The sequence below is a fragment of the Macaca thibetana genome, chromosome 7, assembly GCF_024542745.1.
Source record: "Macaca thibetana thibetana isolate TM-01 chromosome 7, ASM2454274v1, whole genome shotgun sequence".
Taxonomy (NCBI): Eukaryota; Metazoa; Chordata; class Mammalia; order Primates; family Cercopithecidae; genus Macaca; species Macaca thibetana.
Window position 1 is genome coordinate 117,264,308 of NC_065584.1, and position 19,690 is coordinate 117,283,997.

General features: G+C 40.2%; 1 protein-coding gene across 1 annotated transcript in view; it reads right to left on the minus strand.

The window, feature by feature from the left end:
- Nucleotides 1-19,690, minus strand: part of FMN1 (formin 1) — a 385,063-nt gene that overhangs the window by 76,177 nt on the left and 289,196 nt on the right. Inside the window, 1 exon segment of the mRNA XM_050799309.1 lies at nt 13,451-13,543. Coding sequence (XP_050655266.1) covers nt 13,451-13,543 — 93 coding nt within the window.

Below are 19,690 nucleotides of genomic sequence, written 5' to 3' on the forward strand. Positions count from 1 at the left end.
GGTTTGGTTATTTCAATGAATAATTTGAATGTCAACAAGTTGGTGAATGCTAAGATGAAAGGGAAAGTAGTAAATAGCAAAGTTCTCGATGCCTGACTCTGAGATGGAGTAAGGATGAGCTATCAGGACTGGCATTTCACTTCTAGAAGTTGAGCACTCAGGTTTTGCTAAATTTATAAAAGCACATGAACTAACATCGCATATTTCCTATAACGAGAAAACCAGTTTATCTCTGTTTAAAACAGTTCTGATCTACTCAAACACACATTTTTAATTTTCACTGAAAAATGCTATAAATAAATCAAAATTCAAATAAAAAAACTGGGAGGGAAAGGTAGATCTATTTCTCAATTCAGAAGATTAATAAAAGGATTAAGGAATTAAATAATCACATTCTCTAGCCTCAGCTTACAACTTTTTAAAGGCTCAGTTTCTCAATAAATGGAAAAGCAAATTCTCATTATTCTCCCAATCTGTTTGAAAGCAGAGTTGGGGTGTTACGGTGATTAACAGTGATCAAGGCCCATTAAAGTTGTTAATTATAGTGGCGTTTACTGTCATTTTCCATCATTTTTAGCTACTGAGACAGGGTCTTTGTGGATCCCAAGGATCATGTGTTTGCAGTTCAATTCAGCAGCCACTAGGTGGTAATATTGTTGATTTTGGCAGCCATGGAGTGTGATCTATCAGACCCGCCCTCTTAAATGGAATTATATACATCCCTTATATCATCAAGATGTAACTATAGAAATTATAATTATACTTTAAAATATTTAAAATATTTTAATTGTGAAAAATATAATCCCATATAAAAGTTCCATGCATATCTGGTATCTTTTAATCTTATGCTAATTCTACTTACCTTTTACTCTAATTATATACATGATTATCTTCAAATTATACTTATAACAAAAAGAAAGTGTCAGGCCTTAGAGAAATCCAGCTTATATTCATCGCTTTTGGCTTATTTTTAGAGGAGATGAAAAAGATGCACATAACTTTCCTTCTAAAAGTTATGGCTGTCCTCTGTAGTAAATAATTATTTGCCTCTTGAACTTGGAACCACTGCTCTTTGCACCATTGGGTAAGTAAAACTTCTGTGGTTAACTTTTCTGAGACGCACTGTCTGAAGCATCTGATAAGGTTTGGCAAAATGACGTAACAGCAGCAGCGGCTGATATACATAGTGCCAGGTTCTGTGCTAACTGCTCCACATACATTAGTCCTGGGTTCCTCCTAGAGCTGCCACAATTCATTTAAGGCCAAATGAATTCAGCAGAAGAAACAGACCTGTATTATTTGAAAGAATGAAAAGATCTTTCCAAAACTGGACACTGTCTACAAAACTATGTATTATATAACATGTATTATGCACAATAACTCCCAGAAGGCAATACAGGTGTTAAGCTCTTCCATTATGAAGAAGACAATAACTGTATAAATTAAAGAGAAGTCATGTGATAGCATCTTGGATCAATCACTGATGAAAACCTTGCCATAGCTGTCAAGAATCCAAAGAGAAAGTGGTGGCTAGGCCAACAATTACGCGAAGCAATTTATCATGAGAACAGCCATTATGCAAGATGCAGAGCTCAATACTGATTCCATAAAATACTTAAATGCTTGTCACTGCAATTCTTTACTAATTACAATGGAAACTTTGTTGTTATTATTGGGAAAGGTAAAAGAGGATCTCTACTAAGACCTCAGAAAAGGAATCTTTGAGGTTAAGCTATTACCCGAGGTTAAGCTATTACCCAATGTTAAGGCAAATCTGCTATTTTGATACTTTCCTCCTTTAGATGGTGAAACAAAAATGCTTATTTCTATATATCCATTGGGTCCTGGGACTCAGATAAACTAAGTGGTTCTCTAAGTTAGTAGCATGGCACAGTAATAACGCTGGGATTGAGCTCACCCTGACCTTGAGGAAGTTACCAAGTCCCTCAGATTCAGTTTTCTTATCTGGAAAGTTAGGAATGAAAAAAAATCAGTTTCAAAGGATTGCTGCAAAATTAAATGAAGTGCTACGCACCTGTTCAAGTCAAGTAGTATGCTCCCCAATCCTCCCCTCCACACACCAGAACTAAAGATTCAGGAGGAAAATTTTCAGTATATGGGTGTTTCCCACAGAGGGTCAAAGTGGGATAATAAGAACGCCTCAAACATAACATATTGTATTTATTAAAGCTTTACAGTTTATATGGTGGTTTCCTATGTTATCTAATTTCATCTTCGTAATGACACTGTGTACTAGATATTTATTACTATTCCCATTTTACAGACAAGAAAAAAAAGGCCCCCAGAACTTAAAATCCTTTGCAAAATCACACAGAAAGGTTAAGTGATGAACCCAGTGTTCAAACCTAGGTCTTCTGACTTCAAGCACAAAGCTCTCTCCCTACATTCAGAACACTTAAAAACACAACGTTTTATTGTGCCTATCGTTACAAAGACTGTATTGCACACTTAAGAATTTGTTAACATGGTAGAATTCATGCTAAGTATTCTTACTAAAATAACGAAAGTTGTATGTATGTAGAAAAAAGTATTGCTTAATCTAATTAAACTAAACAGCTTCTGCACAACAAAAGAAACTAGTATCAGAGTGAACACGCAACCTACAGAATGGGAGAAAATTTTTGCAATCTACCCATATGACAGAGGCCTAGTATCCAGCATCTACAAGGAACTTAAACAAATTTACAAGAAACAAACAACACCATCAAAAAGTGGGCAAAGGAGATGAACAGACAATTCTCAAAAGAAGACATTTATGTGACCAACAAATATGAAAACAAGTTCAACATCACTGATCATTAGGGAAATGCAAATCAAAACCACAATGAGATACCATCTCCCACTAGTCAGAATGGCGATTAAAAGGTCAAGAAAAAATAGGTGCTGGTGGGGATGTGGAGAAATAGGAAAACTTTTACACTGTTGGTGGGAATGTAAATTAGTTCCACCATTGTGAAAGACAGTGGCAATTCCTCAAGGATCTAGAACCAGAAATACCATTTGACCCAGCAATCCCATTATTAAGTATACACCCAAAGGATTATAAATCATTCTGCTATAAAGACGCATGCACACATACGTTTACTGCAGCACTATTTACAATAGCAAAGACTTGGAACCAACCCAAATGCTCACTGATGACAGACTGGATAAAGAAAATGTGGCACATATACACCATGGAATAGTATGCAGCCACAAACAAGGATGAGTTCATGTCCTTGGCAGGGACATGGATGAAGCTGGAAACCATCATCCTCAGCAAACTAACACAGGAACAGAAAATCAAACACTGCTTGTTCTCACCCATAAGTGGGAGTTGAACAATGACAACACATGGACACAGGGAGGGGAACATCACACACTGAGGCCTGTTGGGGGATGGGGGGCAAGGGGAGGGAGAACATTAGGACAAATACCTAACGCATGCGGGGCTTAAAACCTAGATGACGGGTTGATAGGTGCAGCAAACCACCGTGGCACATGGATCCCTATGTAACAAACCTGCTCATTCTGCATATGTATCCCAGAATTTAAAGTAAAATTTTAAAAAAAGGAAAAAGTATTGCTTAAAGAAAATAAAACAGATATTTATATTTAAAAACCCTTTTTAAAGCAAAAAGTATATATGTAGTCACGATAGTAAGAGATAATCAGAACATGGCTCAGTATCATGACTAAGACTTCAGAGGTTACTAAAACTCTTCTTTAGGGAAACACAACTTAGTCTCCTCCTAGTTCTTCCAAAACAAACTAATGAAATGTGAAAAGCGTGAATTTACAAGTGGACAACAAGGTCTATACATAGAAAGAAAGAGCCTGACTGACTTGGCTCCATCCCCTTCTTCTACGTGGGGACATTTCCAGTCATCAGAAAGAGGTTAATGCAACTGCAGCTCCAGAGTCTCATCAGACTATCTTGGATTCTGCCATGATGAAAGGGAAATGAAGAGATTACCCAAGAATACCAGCATGAGGTCGTCCTTAGTAACACTTTCATTCTTACACGGGTAAGGGCCTTACTCGGAGTCGTAAAAATCAGTTTAAGGTACAGTCCCCTGTTCTACCAAAGCAAGCAAACAATCTGGTTCCATAAGGTTGGAAAGATGTAGGTGAGTGTGTCGGTGTGTGTGTCTATGTGTGTGTGTGTGTGTGTGTAAATGCTGCTGCTGCTCTAGGAAAGACACTGTAAGAGTTAATGATACTTATCTGACAAATAATATCTCCAAACACAACCACTACCATCTCTCTTCTACTTGCATGTCATTCTGACACAGTGTTTAAAAACAGGAGACAAGGCTGGGCGTGGTGGCTCACACCTGTAATCCCAGCACTTTGGGAGGCTGGGGTGGGTGGATCACTTGAGGTCAGGAGTTCCAGAAAAACAGGAGACAAACTCTTAAAAAAATTAGAGTTAAGGCCTAAAATGCAAATACCCATGGAAGAGGTCAGATCCTGACAATGATCCCAAGATATAAATGACTGAGATTTGCTTCTATGTTTGTGATTAGGTTTAAAGGATGGTCTGTGTCAGGGTAATCTGAGGGAAGATCTTTACTCTCTCACTTTGGTATATTCATAAAAGTGTACATTGAAGCACCCGTGTAATCAAGAGCCCAAATGAAACAAAGGACAGGATTACAGCAATAAGAAAAAAAAGATGAGGAATACGTAAAACACCCTACATATTGGGGGCCTCTTCTTGACCATAATGTGAATTAGGGTTCATGTTACATACCTAATAACATCACGAAAGTGTGATACCTGAAACTGAAGTGATGATGGACCCATGAGCAAAATAAGTGAAGTCAATCCAAGTCAAGGAGAAAGAACTTTGGGGCTCCAGCAGATTCATGTGTGTGCATGTGTGTGTGTGTGCATGTGTGTGTGTGTGTGACTGGACTGTCTTGAGCTCTCAATGCATTTAAACATTTCCTTGTATTTTCTCATTGACTGGGAGGATTCCATTGGATAGCGCTATCCAGAGTGATGTTAAAGAAGGGAGCCATAGGGAAGAAACCAAGGTACTAGCTCATAGATCTGGCTCCATAAGGGACCTTCAGATTTCCTTTTAAGTTGTCCAGTCCAGCACCCAATGAAAGTAAGGAGGCTGTAAGACCATTTGGTTTCCAATTCTAGGTTCGGGTGGCTAAGGGACCCCAGTTGGCATAATAATGGGGAAGCAATGAATAGGAAGCAAAATCTTGGGGGAAAAATGTGAAGTGCAAAGTACTATAGAAAGTTAGTTGTTCAAAAAAAATTTTTGTTTAATATTTAAGAGGTATTCATTGGTTAAAACCCCCAAATTTATGAAAAATCTGCATACACCTATGAACCTCATTTGCCTATTTTCTACCTGCTGCAGCAATGAACCTGTCTGATAAGTTTTAGGGGTAATGGTCTAAATATTTAATAATAACTTAGGTACTAACTAGCAGAACACGCAATCTGTATGGGTGTTATGGTGAGGACCAGCTGAATATCCGTCTTAGGTTAGTTTTTTTTTTTTTAGACGGAGTCTTGCTCTGTTGCCTAGGCTGGAGTGCAGTGGTGTGATCTCGGCTCACTGCAAGCTCTGACTCCCAGGTTCACATCATTCTCCTGCCTCAGCCTCCCAAGTAGTCGGGACTACAGGCGCTCGCCACCACACCCAGCTAAATTTTTTAAAATTTTATTTTTAGTAGACACTGGGTTTCACCGTGTTAGCCAGGGTGTTCTCGATCTCCTGACCTCATGATCCGCCTGCCTCAGCCTCCCAAAGTGCTGGGATTACACGCGTGAGCCACCGCGCCCGGTCAATCTTAGGTTAGTTCTTATTTTTTCTCACTGTTAGGTAGCATTCATTTTTTGCTTCATCTTTATCTGAATGATAAAATAATATACCTAATAATAACATAACTACTCTTCTGACCCTTGCTTTTATCCACTTAAACATATACATTAGGGATCCTTCCAGGTCAATACATATAGACTTTCTTTTTAAAAAACAGATGCTTAGTATTCCATTGTATGGAAATACCATAATTTAACAACTCCATTACTGGATGGTCATTAGAAACTGACTTCAGGGGGAAACCATAAGCTCTTTGCAGGAATTTCTGGGAAAAAAAATCCTCTCTAGCCCTTTTAGATAAAAGCCTACTTAATAGATCTCTGATAAAATAGCTTTCTTTTTTTTGGAGGAGTCTCACTCTGGCCCAGGCTGGAGTGCAGTGGTATGATCCTGGCTCACTGCAACTTCTGCTTCCCGGGTTCAAGCAATTCTGTCTCAGCCTCCAGAGCAGCTGGGATTCCAGGTGCACACCACCATGCCCGGCTAATTTTTGTATTTTTAGTAGAGATGGGGTTTTGTCATGTTGGCCAGGCTGGTTTCGAACTCCTGACCTCAGGTGATCCGCCCGCCTTGGCCTCTCAAAGTGCAGGGATTACAGGCCTGAGCCACTGCACCTAGTCAAATAGCTTTCTTCATCTTCCATGGATTACTGCTCTGTTACTTAAGTGATCCGGAAGTCACAAGAGATTATCTTAATTCTTGGCCATGTGATGATCTTTGGAACCACGACTGTTGGTATTTTCTTGAGTATCAGTGGGGTATACAAGAACCCATTTTGGCTCATGCAGAGTGCATGTTCTCCAGCCATATTTCTTCTTTCCACAAGCTTTGTAAAGAATGGCAGAATTATTTCCCTCACAGGTTACACTGCTCAGATTACTGACCTTTCCTGATCTCTGTAACCTTAGTGGTTGAATATGGTGATTCAGATAGTTTTGTTTCTACATTTCTGGGGGTTGAAGTGAAGAAATTACATAATAACCTGCTCTTACTTTGCAACTTAGAGATTTAAGTATGGCCTTTGTCAATCTAATCTGACCCAAGTATTTACTAAGAATAGATTATATGCATATGCCCAACATAGAAAGATGATTCTATATCCAGGAGGTCTGATCACAGAAATGTACTATTGACCAAAAATGTACCTCTCCAGATTCTGGGATGATTCAGCAATTCGCAAAGGATTTAAACAGAAAACCCAAGGAGGGGAAAAAGTAGCCTCCAGGTACTTCACACAATTTAAGTTGTTTGTTCATAAATTCAACAAATACTTATTAACACCTATCATGGGACAGGCTGAGCCTATATTATGTTGGGACAAGTAAGTGAACAGGACAAAACAGACACAGTCCCAGCTGTCATGGAATACTCATCTGTTTATAGAATTCCTTTTGCATTCAATGCAGAAAATCAGAATTATTGCTTTTGTTTATTGAAGTCTGGTAAATTTATCTATTTTTTACTAGAAAACAGATTTTTTTTAAACTTTTATTTTAGGTTTGGGGGTACATGTGAAGGTTTGTTACACAGGTAAAATAAAACAATTTTTGATATTAAGAATATCTCTAATCTAGCCGGGCGTGGTGGCGGTCGCCTGTAGTCCCAGCTACTCCGAAGGCTGAGGCAGGCGAATGGCAGGAACCCAGGAGGCGGAGCTTGCAGTGAGCCGAGATCGGGCCACTGCACTACAGCCTGGGCGACAGAGCGAGACTCCGTCTCAAACAAACAAACAAACAAACAAACAAACAAAAAAGAGTATCTCTAATCTCAGTTGGTCAAAGAAACTCAGAAAATAGTTTCACAGACTAGAGCTAGAATGGTTCAGGCAGAATCATTTAGAATTTGGCTCCGTTCATGGATGCCAAGTGAAATTAATGGAGAATGAGATAAGGCTAAGTGTGGGAGAGTGCTGGGATTAGAGCCAGTTTAGGTTCCAGCCCTCCCTGCCAAAGCTATAAATACAAATGACCAATTTAACAGCATGAAAAGACCACCTACAAGATCTATACCTGGGATCTAATCAGTTGCTCTGCGCCTTCTTTTAATTATAGGATCCCTGCCATGTTTATGGGGACTTTTAATGTGAGCATCACATTTTTGAAGGCCATATCATTATGACCACGTTTGATCTGAGGGTGGGAAAGCAGGAGCTCACAAAATGCCTGCACAAGGTTATTCTGAACTGAGCCATAAACCAGCTTCAACAAGAGCCTAGTGTAGAAAAGAAAAAAGACACGTAAGAAAAAAGGCATGGATATCATGGAGTTTGCAACCCCGCCAAGTGGTGCCATTAAAATTACACTCAATTCTTCTCCGAAAATGAAATTCATTAAGAAAATGTACCACAGTTTTGTCAAATAACACTATATAAGGGCATTCTGAGAAGGGAAGAATGATAGAAGACATAAGGATAAATGCATCATCTCCATTTGAGTGTGGCAACAGGATATGATTTACAGAAGAAAAATTAAATCATCATGATTCTTAGAGCTGAATTGCAGCTGATGTAAAAATAATCCTGAGTCACAACGCATGTGACTTCTCAGGCATAAAGAATACAATTGCTTAAAACTTTATGAGTGATAAGACTCCTAATAGAGAATTCACTTCCTTGCAAAATGCTCTGTATAAGCTGTGCCATGGAAGTACAGAGCATCTTTTCTCAGTTACATTTATTATATGATACCCTGTGCTCAGATACTCTGATACTTCACGTATTGTCTCATTCTACACCCTTCTCTTTGGGCTATCTCATTCATTCCTATGACTTGAACTGCTACCTTTAGAGTCTCATCTAGCTGTCTCCCATGAGCCCAGAATCTCTACCTGCATGTCTCATATGTGCAAATTTAACATCTCTAACGTCGACCTCACTGTCTTCCATCTCAAATCTAGTCTTCCTTACCAGTATCCAGCCAGTTATCCAAGCAAGAAAAAGGAGTTACCCTATTCTCCTCTGTTTCATTTTGTACATCCAATTTATTATCCTGTCCTATAATGCCTAAAACAGCCCTTTACTGTTTATAATTATGTCTTTTCCTTCTTATTTTTACTGCCATTGCTTTGTTTTGTTTTAGAGACAGCGTCTTGCTCTCTTGCTAAGGCTGGAGCACAGTAGTGTAATCATAGTCACTGTAGCCTTGAACTTTTGGGCTCAAGCAATCCTCCCACCTCAGCCTCCCAAGTAGCTGAGGCTACAGGTGCCACCACTTCCAACTAATTTTTGTAGAGATGGGGTCTCATTCTGTTGCCCAGGCTGGTTTCCAACTCCTGGCCTCAAGTGATCCTCCCACCTCGGCTTTGCCATCGCTTTTGCAATGGCATTAGTCTGTTATTTGTTCAACCTTTTTGCATATTACTGTTAGTTATATTTCTCAGCAACAACAAAAAGCAGTGATATACCCCACAAAAAACCTGCACAAACCAAAACAATACAAACAAATCCAACATGATCATGTCACTCCTGTACACATTATTTTCCAATATTATCTGCTGCCTGTCAGATAAAGTTCAGATTCTTTAGCAAGTCATATTGTGACTCTTATCTCCTTTTTGGTCTTGGGTTCTTCTCATATGCCTTGTGATCTAGCCACACCAAGTCACTTGCCATTTTCCAAACACATCATGTCTTTCATCCTTCTGAGACTTGCAGTGTTTTCCTCTGCCTGGAATGCCCTTTGTAGCCTGTCTGCTGAGAATTTCTAATCCTCAATTTCCTCATCTGTATAGCAGGGTGGTAACAGTACTCACTTCAAAGGACTGTCATGGTGACTAAGTAAAAAGGCGATTTGTTCCCCATGGTATCTAGCAGATAGAGGCACTCAGTAAATGTTAACATCATTGTCATCGTTATTATTTTGCTCTTTTTCAAGTCTGAACAAAAATATCTCCTTTGCTGAAAGTCTTACCTAAAAGTGTTGGGCATTCTTCCTCTCTGATTCTATATGCCTAATTACAGTACCACATTACACCAACTCCAAAATTGATAGAATTTTCGTATTTTAGAGCCTCTGATATTGGGGTACATCTTAAGAATCTACATGCTGTGGCTTATGGCAGCAATTTATCTTTCTTAGTAGTACATGGAATAATGGTATTTCTCACAATAAATAGCATATTAGATGAAATACTATACTTAAACTGTATGACAATTGTCATAGAAATTGGATTATCTATGGTGAATAGTGCATATTTGTGGCAAATGGAAAATCTACATTTTCTATGAATCAGTGAAATATCTACGTAATAAAGGAACTACTATTTGGAACTCCAAACAGCAGCGAGGAGATATTCCATTTGTATATACTGCAATTTGGCAAAACCCCAGCCCCTACATCATAGCATATTGCTGTGAACGATAATGTATTTCTTAACCACAGGCCCTAAACCATACATTTCAGAACCGCAGAGGTAATAGCCTGATCAAGTAGCATGCTGTTACCTCCTTTGGTTAAGTAGCCCCACTTGAGAGCCAAACAAGGGCCAGGCCCAGAGTGGACAGGGGGCTAGCTTGTCAAATTCTACATTCCAATAACTTAGGATTCAAGCTGAGAAGGTAGAGCGAAAGTGAGAAGAGAGTGTAGGAATGAGTTGAGGAAAGCCTATGGAACATGCCTCCAGACTAGCACCTTCAGAGAGAAATATAATGTGAACCACAAATATAATTTAGATTTTCTAGTAGCCACACTCAAAAAGCAGAAGAAATATAATTTAGCTAATATATTTTGTCAGGTTATTAACATACTTATTAACTTACCTATAAATGAATAATCATGCTTTATTTATTTAACATATCTAAAATGTTATCAGTTTACCATGCAATCAGTATAAAAAAATCAGCAATAAAATATTTTACATGTTTTTTCTGCCGAGTCTTTAAAACCCCATGTGTGTTTTACCCTTATAAGACATCTCAGTTTGGATTAGCCACATTTCAGCTGCTCAAAAGCCACATGTGGCTAATGTCTGCCACATCGAACAGCACAAGTCTAGACTGTTTTTTTGACAAAATGAGTTAAGTAATGAAACAATCATAACAAGCTATTTCAACAGTAGACTTTTCTACCATACAATATTGGGAATGTTTAAGATTCCTACAACAGTATATATATTTTTATATTCTTAAATTTTTAAATAGAATGGTAATGTTTCCTTCACATTCAATTTATGTCTTGTTTTGGGTGGTTTTGTTTTAAGCATGATTTGATGTTATTCCTAATGTCACTTTTACCTCATCTGTTGGTTAAAGAGGAGATGACTGGCCGGGCTCGGTGGCTCACGCCTGTTATCCCAGCACTCTGGGAGGCTGAGGCAGGTGGACTGTCTGAGGTCAGGAGTTCAAGACCAGCCTAGCCAACATAGTGAAACTCCATCTCTACTAAAAATACAAAAATTAGTCGGGCGTTCTGGTGGGCACCCTGTAATCCCAGCTACTTGGGAGGCTGAGGCAGGAGAATCGCTTGAACCCTGGAGGAGGAGGCTGCAGTGAGCCGAGATCACACCATTGCACTCCAGCCTGGTCAATAAGAGCAAAACTCCATCTCAAAAAAAAAGAAAAAAAAGGAGCTGATTGTATTCAACTATAGATCTTTTCCCACTAACATACTCCGGGACAGGGTGTAGGGGTATACAATTAATCTTAGTACTCTCGGTCTCTATCATAGAGCCTAACATATAGCAGGCTCAGAATAAATCTTTGAATACACATTAAAAAGTGAAGTAAGTTGGACAGTATTGGCTGCCAATCTGGGTTCCACATTGGAATTACCTGGAGAGTTAAAAAAAAAAAAAGGAAAATCTGATGCCTGGTCCCACCCTGAGAGACGCTGATGATGGGTCTAGAGTTGGGCCTGGTTATCAAGATTGTCAAAAATCTCCCAAGTGATTCTAATACGCAAGAGAGTTGAGAACCACTGTTCTAGGACTTTCTTAGAACAGCTTACTATGGCCATACCCGTACTTCCCTGACATAAGATCCAGTTTCCCTCATATAAATTCCCTTTCTCTGAATAGACCAGAGTTGTCTTGGGAGCCCTAGTAGAGAAGAGGTTAACACATTATCCCAAAAGGGGATTTGCAAATTCCTTTTCCAAGGTACCAAAGAAGATTCTCAAGGTTTTAAATCTAATCATATTTATGTCTTTTCAACAAAAAAAATAAAATTCACGATATAAGCTAGCTGCTTTGCAGAGGCAGGATTCTAAGGGCATCACAGCATGCAGGCAGATAGTATCCTGACATACATATGGCAAAATTTTCTAGAAATAGAATAGCAATTACAAATAAAGATGGAATCCAAGTACACATGAGCCTCATTTCAAGTTAATTCTACATATGTAAAAAGCAGACACTATTAACTGGGGTCAGCAAAGGGAAGTATTTTATGCTTTTCTTCAGGCTACTTAGGTTATATTTACACAGTATAATTACATAGCAATGCATTTTTTGATAAGTCACTTATAAAACCCATCTCCTATAGTCACACAGCACGCAAATATTGGTATCTTTGCTCTCAAGATGGTTCTTTGCCTGACAGCATTTCTTCCATCATATATGAGGTTCTGTAATGGCTGAGAGAGAAATCTGACTTCTTCTACTTCAATACAGACAACCTTTCATCATGGACAAGGGAGCAATGGTCTCTGCACCAAGGGAGCAGCAGCTGGAATGGAGTTCCTCTGACTCATAGACTGAGAATTTCCCTGCCGATTCTCAAGCTGGTTTGGCCACACTTTATGCATTCACCCTGCTTAACAGTCTTTTGTTGATGGTGTGGTAACATGTGGCCTTACTCAGTAATAGAAAGAGCATGTGGAGATATCCTTAAGGCTCCTATGTGTGTTTCCTCTAGCTTTCCAGCAAGGAAATAAGCTGTCTTCAACAAGCCCACACTTATTTTTGTTTTACATCTTAAGTTAAATTTGAGAAATTAGAACAGGAATTATCTAAAAGACGTGCTACTTCCATGTTCACTAACCCTGATCAACAGAAGTTCCCTACGCATGCCAAAACTGTAAAGGAAGGAAATCTGTTAAGATTTCAAAGAAGGTGTGGAGTCTCATGCATATCACTTCTACTGATCAACCCCAGAGGGCTGATAGGTAGCAAGTGATTGATGGGTGACATTCATTTGGCCCTAATTTTCCTATCTGAAAAGGAATGGAAAATATAACACAAGTTTCCAAGTTGCTACACTCATAAAACCAGGAGGGTGATCACCATCTACCTGTCCAGCTTGACCACAAATATGAAACGCATAACTGCACCTGCCTTACATGTATGTCGTTTGTTGGTGAACGTGGGCTGAGGAATTCCTTGAGCTCCATGAAAAGACAAAAAAAGTTTGTCCTCAGAGAATTTACAAAAGCCAGAGTAACATTCAAGAATTTAAAATATTAAAATGGATTTGAAAGATGACATAAAAGCTATAGGACAACTTTACTGTGAGTATGTAACCACCATGGAGAGATGGGCTAATGAAATCACCAGAGCTGCCTGTGGTCAGCCAGGATGCAAGGGGCCATGGGCCTCAGAGAAAAGATTCATGAAATGAAGGATGTTTCAGGGCCGCGTGTATATGCTGCTGACAAAGCTTCCTACCTTTTTGGAAGAACTCCTCTAGTTTGTCCTTGAAAGGCTGGAGATACTCCTTTGGGGACTCCTTGCACACCACCACCATCTGTTTCTCACTTGCTGCGAAGAGAAATTTAGAATTAGACTTACTCAGGAACACGTATTTGCTGAGCTCCTGCTATGGACCAGGCACGTGCTATGCACTTGAGTATCAATTGTGCACATTCCTTGTCAATTACCGCTTGTCCAAATTCCAGGGTTGGAGCGGGGGAGGGGAAGAAAAACCAGAAATAATAAGCAAACCAACAAAAATAATTAGTTCATTCTACACCACTCTTGAGGAACAGGGCAATGTATAATCCTTCCATTTTTCTTTTAGAGATACAGAAAAGTCTCTGACTTGGGATAGGTAAAGTATTCTGCTTGTGTTCTCCCAAAGATGAAGAGAGGCAAAAACTACTCGAGGATTAGTCTCATGAAATTAAGGGCCCCAGCCCTCTTCAGATTCATACTCCAAAAGTAGAACGTGAAAAAGACATTGCAGAAATTCTCAGGCATCCAAGTTGTCTAGATACCAACCTAGTGATTGGCCAGGGTGACACACGCATCCCAACATGAGAACTAAGCCCAGGTTGGGGAGGACCCTGCCTGTTCTTCATGCTTCCCATTCACCTATCCTTCCTTTTAATCCTCTACTAACACATGGGAAATAATTTTATATAATTTACTTCAGATAGACAATCTAAAATTTGTAGTAGAGTACTGTTTGATAATCAAGTCTGAGGTGACTTGACTTTTTAAAAATGATCTCTACCTTATTGGATAGTTATGATTTGGCTACATGGAAACTACAGTATTCATAGTTCACCATCACAAAAGACAGTTAACCCAGGCAAGAGGCATCTCCCGAAGGTTCCTATGTGTTTGTGCCAGTTACAGCATGCACTGGGAAAAGAAAGGTTTCATTTCTACAAAGCTAGAGCTGAGTCATGATCACTTTCATCTGTTGACTATGGCTGGAAATTAGGTATGTTCTTGTCCAAAAGCCTATTAATAAAGCACTGGATTTTCACCATAAAGATATCATGCCACCAGGTTCACAAAATAGAGAGACATATACTACAGATCTTGGAGGAATTTATAAACACACAGGTAAGGCATTTTGGAAGAAGGAGGTTGGGAAGGAAATCTTTATTTACATTGGGAAATTCCCATCCAATAATTTGGCATATTTAAAACTAGCATCTCAGAACATATACTGCAGACAAAGCAATAAACATGTCAGTTCAGAAATACAGAAAATGCAAAAGACACTACTTAAATGTTCGATGAAATTAGTTATCTGACACTTTCCATGTGCAATATTGCCAACTAGATTGCAGAGATCCTAGACAACTCTGGGGCCTATAAAATGGTGCTGAAAATGAAAGCACAATTTGAGGGGACCCTTTGTCATTTTCTGAGTCAAGGTCAGAATCACCTACATTCTCAGAGGTATCTAGGGATTTCTCATGACACAGGGATGCTAGATCACAGGACAGGGTACTAAATTCAGGCTCTATCTATTGACATTGTTTCTTTGTAAGAGTTTTTATAGAGCTATCTAGAATATCTGCTATTAGCTATTCCGACAACCATTCCAAGGCTATCTAGGAAATCCCGTCCATTGGGATGCAAAGACTAATTTTTAAAATGACTTATTGAAAAAATACAAATCTTACCTTGAAACAACTAGAACAAATTCTGTAAATCCAGTCAAATAATCATGTAAAACATTCATTTTTCCCACGTTTTTTCCTTTCTTTGTAAGCTTTTTTGTCCTCTCTGCAATAGCTACTTTATAACTTCTCTGCTATTATGAGATTACCTTTCACCTCTTTTGAAGTAGATGGATCTGTGGCCAAACTATAAGTATGTCCTTCCCACTACCATTCTTTTCTCAAAATAGGACACTTTGTGTTAGAGTGGTATCCAAGGAGCGAGAGAGTGGACAGAGCTGAGAATACATTTTGCAGGTGTAACAAACAGGTCTTGCTGATTCAGTCAAGGAAGGGTTGAAGCAGATGGAAGAGTAAAGGGGTGAACAATGGGTTGCTGGAAGTGCCATTTCTGAGATAGAGAATAGTGGGGAAGTATCTTGTTGGATTATGTTTTTTTAAGAGATAGAGGAGATCAAGAGTTAAATTTGAAGCTTGTTAAGTTTTCTCTAGTCTCTATAAATTATAAGGCAATCTTGTCCCCTGAAAACAAAGGGGGAAAGGTACAAAAGAAGATAAAACTATTAATGGGTTCTCATTGCGAATTCTATTAAATTCAAACTTCAGAGCCTTGGATTTAAGGCCTTTTCTATTATGACATATTTCAGCTCTATTTCCCACATGTATTTGACTAACCAAACCAAAGCTGTTCAATGTGTTCCAATTATATTATTCGGCATTCCCAGTTCCATGTCTTCATTCATGTGGTTCTCTGCTCTGCTCTCATGCCATACATACTTTCAATGATATCTGACAAAGTCCTGTTCATCCTGAAAAGCTTCTCTGAGATGTCAACAATGCCATAAAGCATTTTTCAATCCAATGTTTTTGCATCTTTCAAACATCTCTATTACCTTCTGCATAGTGTTTGTTTTACCTTTAATTATATGTATTTATGTAAAAGTCTATAAATTAATCCCTGAGAAGTCATCGTGCAGGATTCATTTACTTCTTCCCAAACTTCTCTAGAGAGCTCCATGTATCTGGCCACAGCATCAGATCTCCTTATCTTGGCTGAATGTCGTGGTTCGCACCTGTAATCCCAGTGCTTTGGGAGGCCTAGGTGGGAGGATCACTTGAGGCCAGGAGTTCAAGACCAGTCTGGCAACACAGTGAGGCCTTGTCTTTCAAAAAATTTTTTTCAGTTAGCCAGGCATGATGATGCATGCCTGTAGACTCAGCTACACGGAAGGCTGATGTGGGAGGGTTGTTTCAGCCCAGGAGACAGAGGCTGCAGTGTCATACCACTGTACTCTGGCTGGGCAATAGACCGAGACAGACAGACAAGAAAGGAAAGAAAGAATGAAAGGAAGGAAGGAAAGAAAAGAAAAGGATAGTAAAGGAAAGGAAATGAAAGGAAAGGTAAGGGAAGGGAAGGAGGAAGAAAGGAAAGAAGGGAGAGAGAGAGAGAAAGAGAGAGACGAAAGAGAGAAAGAAAAAGAGGAACGAAGGAAGGAAAAGGGAAAAAAGGAAAGGAAGGGAGGAAGGAAGGAAGGAAGGAAGGGAGAGAGAGAAAGAGAGGAAGGAAGGAAGAAAAAGGAAAGGAAGAAAAGAAACAAGGAAAGGGAAGAAACGGAGAAAGGGAAAAGCAGATGAAGGAAAAGGTTTCTTCATCTTAACTAGATTCTCATGTGTAGGAAAGTTTAAATAAAATTAGCAATGTTGGCCTGGCACAGTGGCTCACTCCTCTAATACCAGCACTTTGGGAAGCCAAGGCAGATGGATCACTTGAGCCCAAGAATTTGAGACAAGCTTGGCCAAAGTGGTGAAACCTTGTTTATACAAAAAATACAAAAATTGGCTGGGCATGGGGGTGTGCACCTGTGGTCCCAGGTATTCAGGAGGCAGAGGTGGGAGGATCCCCTCAACCCAGGGAGGTCGACACTGCAATAAGCCATGACCCCACCGCTGTCCTCCAGCCTAGTCTCACAGGGTGAGACCCTGTCTAAAACATACACATGCATACATATTAGCAATGTTGACCCAGACTCCAAGTGGGCTTTCCAGAGATGCAGTGTGAACTGCTTGTCTCGTCTCTTCCTTCCCCTGCTTTCCAGGAGGGCGGTGCACCAAGGGGTCACCGTCTCTGTACTCCTCAAACACGGTGAGGTGTCCCAAGATGATCTCAAAGGGTTGAGAGTATTTTAAAGACCCCCAGAAACGTCCACCACCTCACCCCATGAGTCATAAGCAAGGTAACAGAGATGATTATCCCGACTGGGTAGTTCCGAAGGCAGGCGGGGAAGGTAACAGAGATGATTATCCCGACTGGGTAGTTCCGAAGGCAGGCGGGGAAGGTAACAGAGATGATTATCCCGACTGGGTAGTTCCGAAGGCAGGCGGGGAAGGTAACAGAGATGATTATCCCGACTGGGTAGTTCCGAAGGCAGGCGGGGAAACAGGAAAGACATCTGCTTTAAGGAATCGGCATTTCTTAATGAACATCTGTGGCCACATAAAGTTTCCTATTTCCAGTTATGATTCTGAGAATACAGTTAAAGAAAGGCTAGAATTTCCCACAATATAAATTGGGAAGAGTTCCTTAAATTATTTAATTAGGCTGGGCGCGGTGGCTCACGTCTGTAATCCCAACACTTTGGGAGGCCGAGGCGGGTGGATCACGAGGTCAGGAGATCGAGACCATCCTGGGTAACACGGTGAAACCCCGTCTCTACTAAAAATACAAAAAAAAAATTAGCCGGGTGTGGTGGCGGGCGCCTGTAGTCCCAGCTACTTGGGAGGCTGAGGCAGGAGAATGGCGTGAACCTGGGAAACAGAGCTTGCAGTGAGCCGAGATCACGCCACTGCACTCCAGCCTGGGCAACAGAGCGAGACTCCGTCTCAAAAAAAAAAAAAAAAAAAAAAAATTAATTAACCCTCTACTATATTCAAACTCCAACAATTTCATTTATATAGAATTGTTTTCCATAAACATAGGATAAAACATGCCTGCAATTTACTAACAGGACATAATCGAAGGCCTGACAGTAATTCCTTCAAGGTTACTCCTCCCTGGCTCCTCCCTGGTGAAAGCAGAGCTGCAGGCAGAGCTTGTTTCCCCAATTACAAAAGCAATACTTTCGCTTTTGCCTGAATTCACAGGGTTGATCACTGCAGCTCTCCCTTCGTGCTAGATGTGGTGACAGAGCCCATGTGGTGCCCATCAAATTGCTTAAATTTTATGAGGCCATATCATGGCGGTGGTAAAGAGCTTGTGCTTGGATCGAGACCTACGAGGGCTCAGGTAGGCCGTGGCTTGTTTTTCTCATCTGCGAAATGGGGACCCCCCGCAACATAGGCATGATATGGTCATTAACATAATACATACACAGTGATTTGCAGAATGCCTGGCACAGGCAAGCAGGCTCATAAATATTATTTGTTATTTTTATGATTTAGCGAAATTGGTTGGGAAACATGTCAAAGTCAGAACAGCAAGAGAGTCATGGCTGGGGATTATTCACCACAGATGCTGGGCACCGTATTTACAGAAATGTGCCACAGTGCAAATCTCCTGTTTAGAACTTGGGGATAATGATTTTCATTCCCGTGCTGAAGTTCCACCACCCACTGTGGAATTCACTGAAGAATGCAGGCAAAGCCTTGGGGAAAGACGAAGCAAAATGGGAAATAAATCCCCCAGGCCTCCAAGCCTCGCGGTTTTGAAATGAGAAACTGAAACCAGTACAAACGCGAGCAGCTCCACTGCTGTGCTCCGAGGTCCACGCTGCACCCCACGGGCTGGGATTCCCACGTGCCCTGTTAGAATCAAACTTCCCCACATGATCGAAGGAGAGGGCTGCCCTCCCACAGTCCCCACAGAGCCGCGCGCCCCGGAGCGCCAGGCAGCCTGCCTGTTCCAATTTGTTGAGGTGGCTTATCTGAGATGCTTTCTAGCAGACAAACGCGAGACCTGAAGGCTAATTAATGATGACACCGGAACTGGCAGTGCATAAAGGAGAGAGGTCATGGACAGATCCACAAATGTCCTTTACTGTCCAACCAGAAGACTCGCATACGATACTGCTAGACGACCAAGGTTGCCTCAGGCACAGGCTGTGCCAGGAGCTGCAGTGTTAAAAGCCAAAGTCACCCCAGGTTCTCTTTCTGTTCCTTTTCTCTTTATACAATTTTTGGCAATTAAAAATATATTAATTCCCGCAGTTAGCTGCTACTAAGTGATCATCGTGAGACACAGATGAAATATTAAAAACCAATACACAGTGAAATAACAGAGACTACATTGAGAATATTTTGCCTTACAGTTGTTAAACACTTGTGGAGTATTTTAGTGTAAGGAAAGATACGGCCTTGACTATTTTAAGATTTCAGATATTAGGCTGTTGAGGTCAGAATTATCTGGTTTTTGTTTTTCACCCCTAAGAACAAGGGAATAAAGCTTATTAAGCCACTTAAAAAGCCTAGGTAGGTTAGAAAAATGTAGCAGTAAGACCCAGATATAATTCATAAAAATCAAATACGTTTAATTGCTTTATAAATCAAATGTATG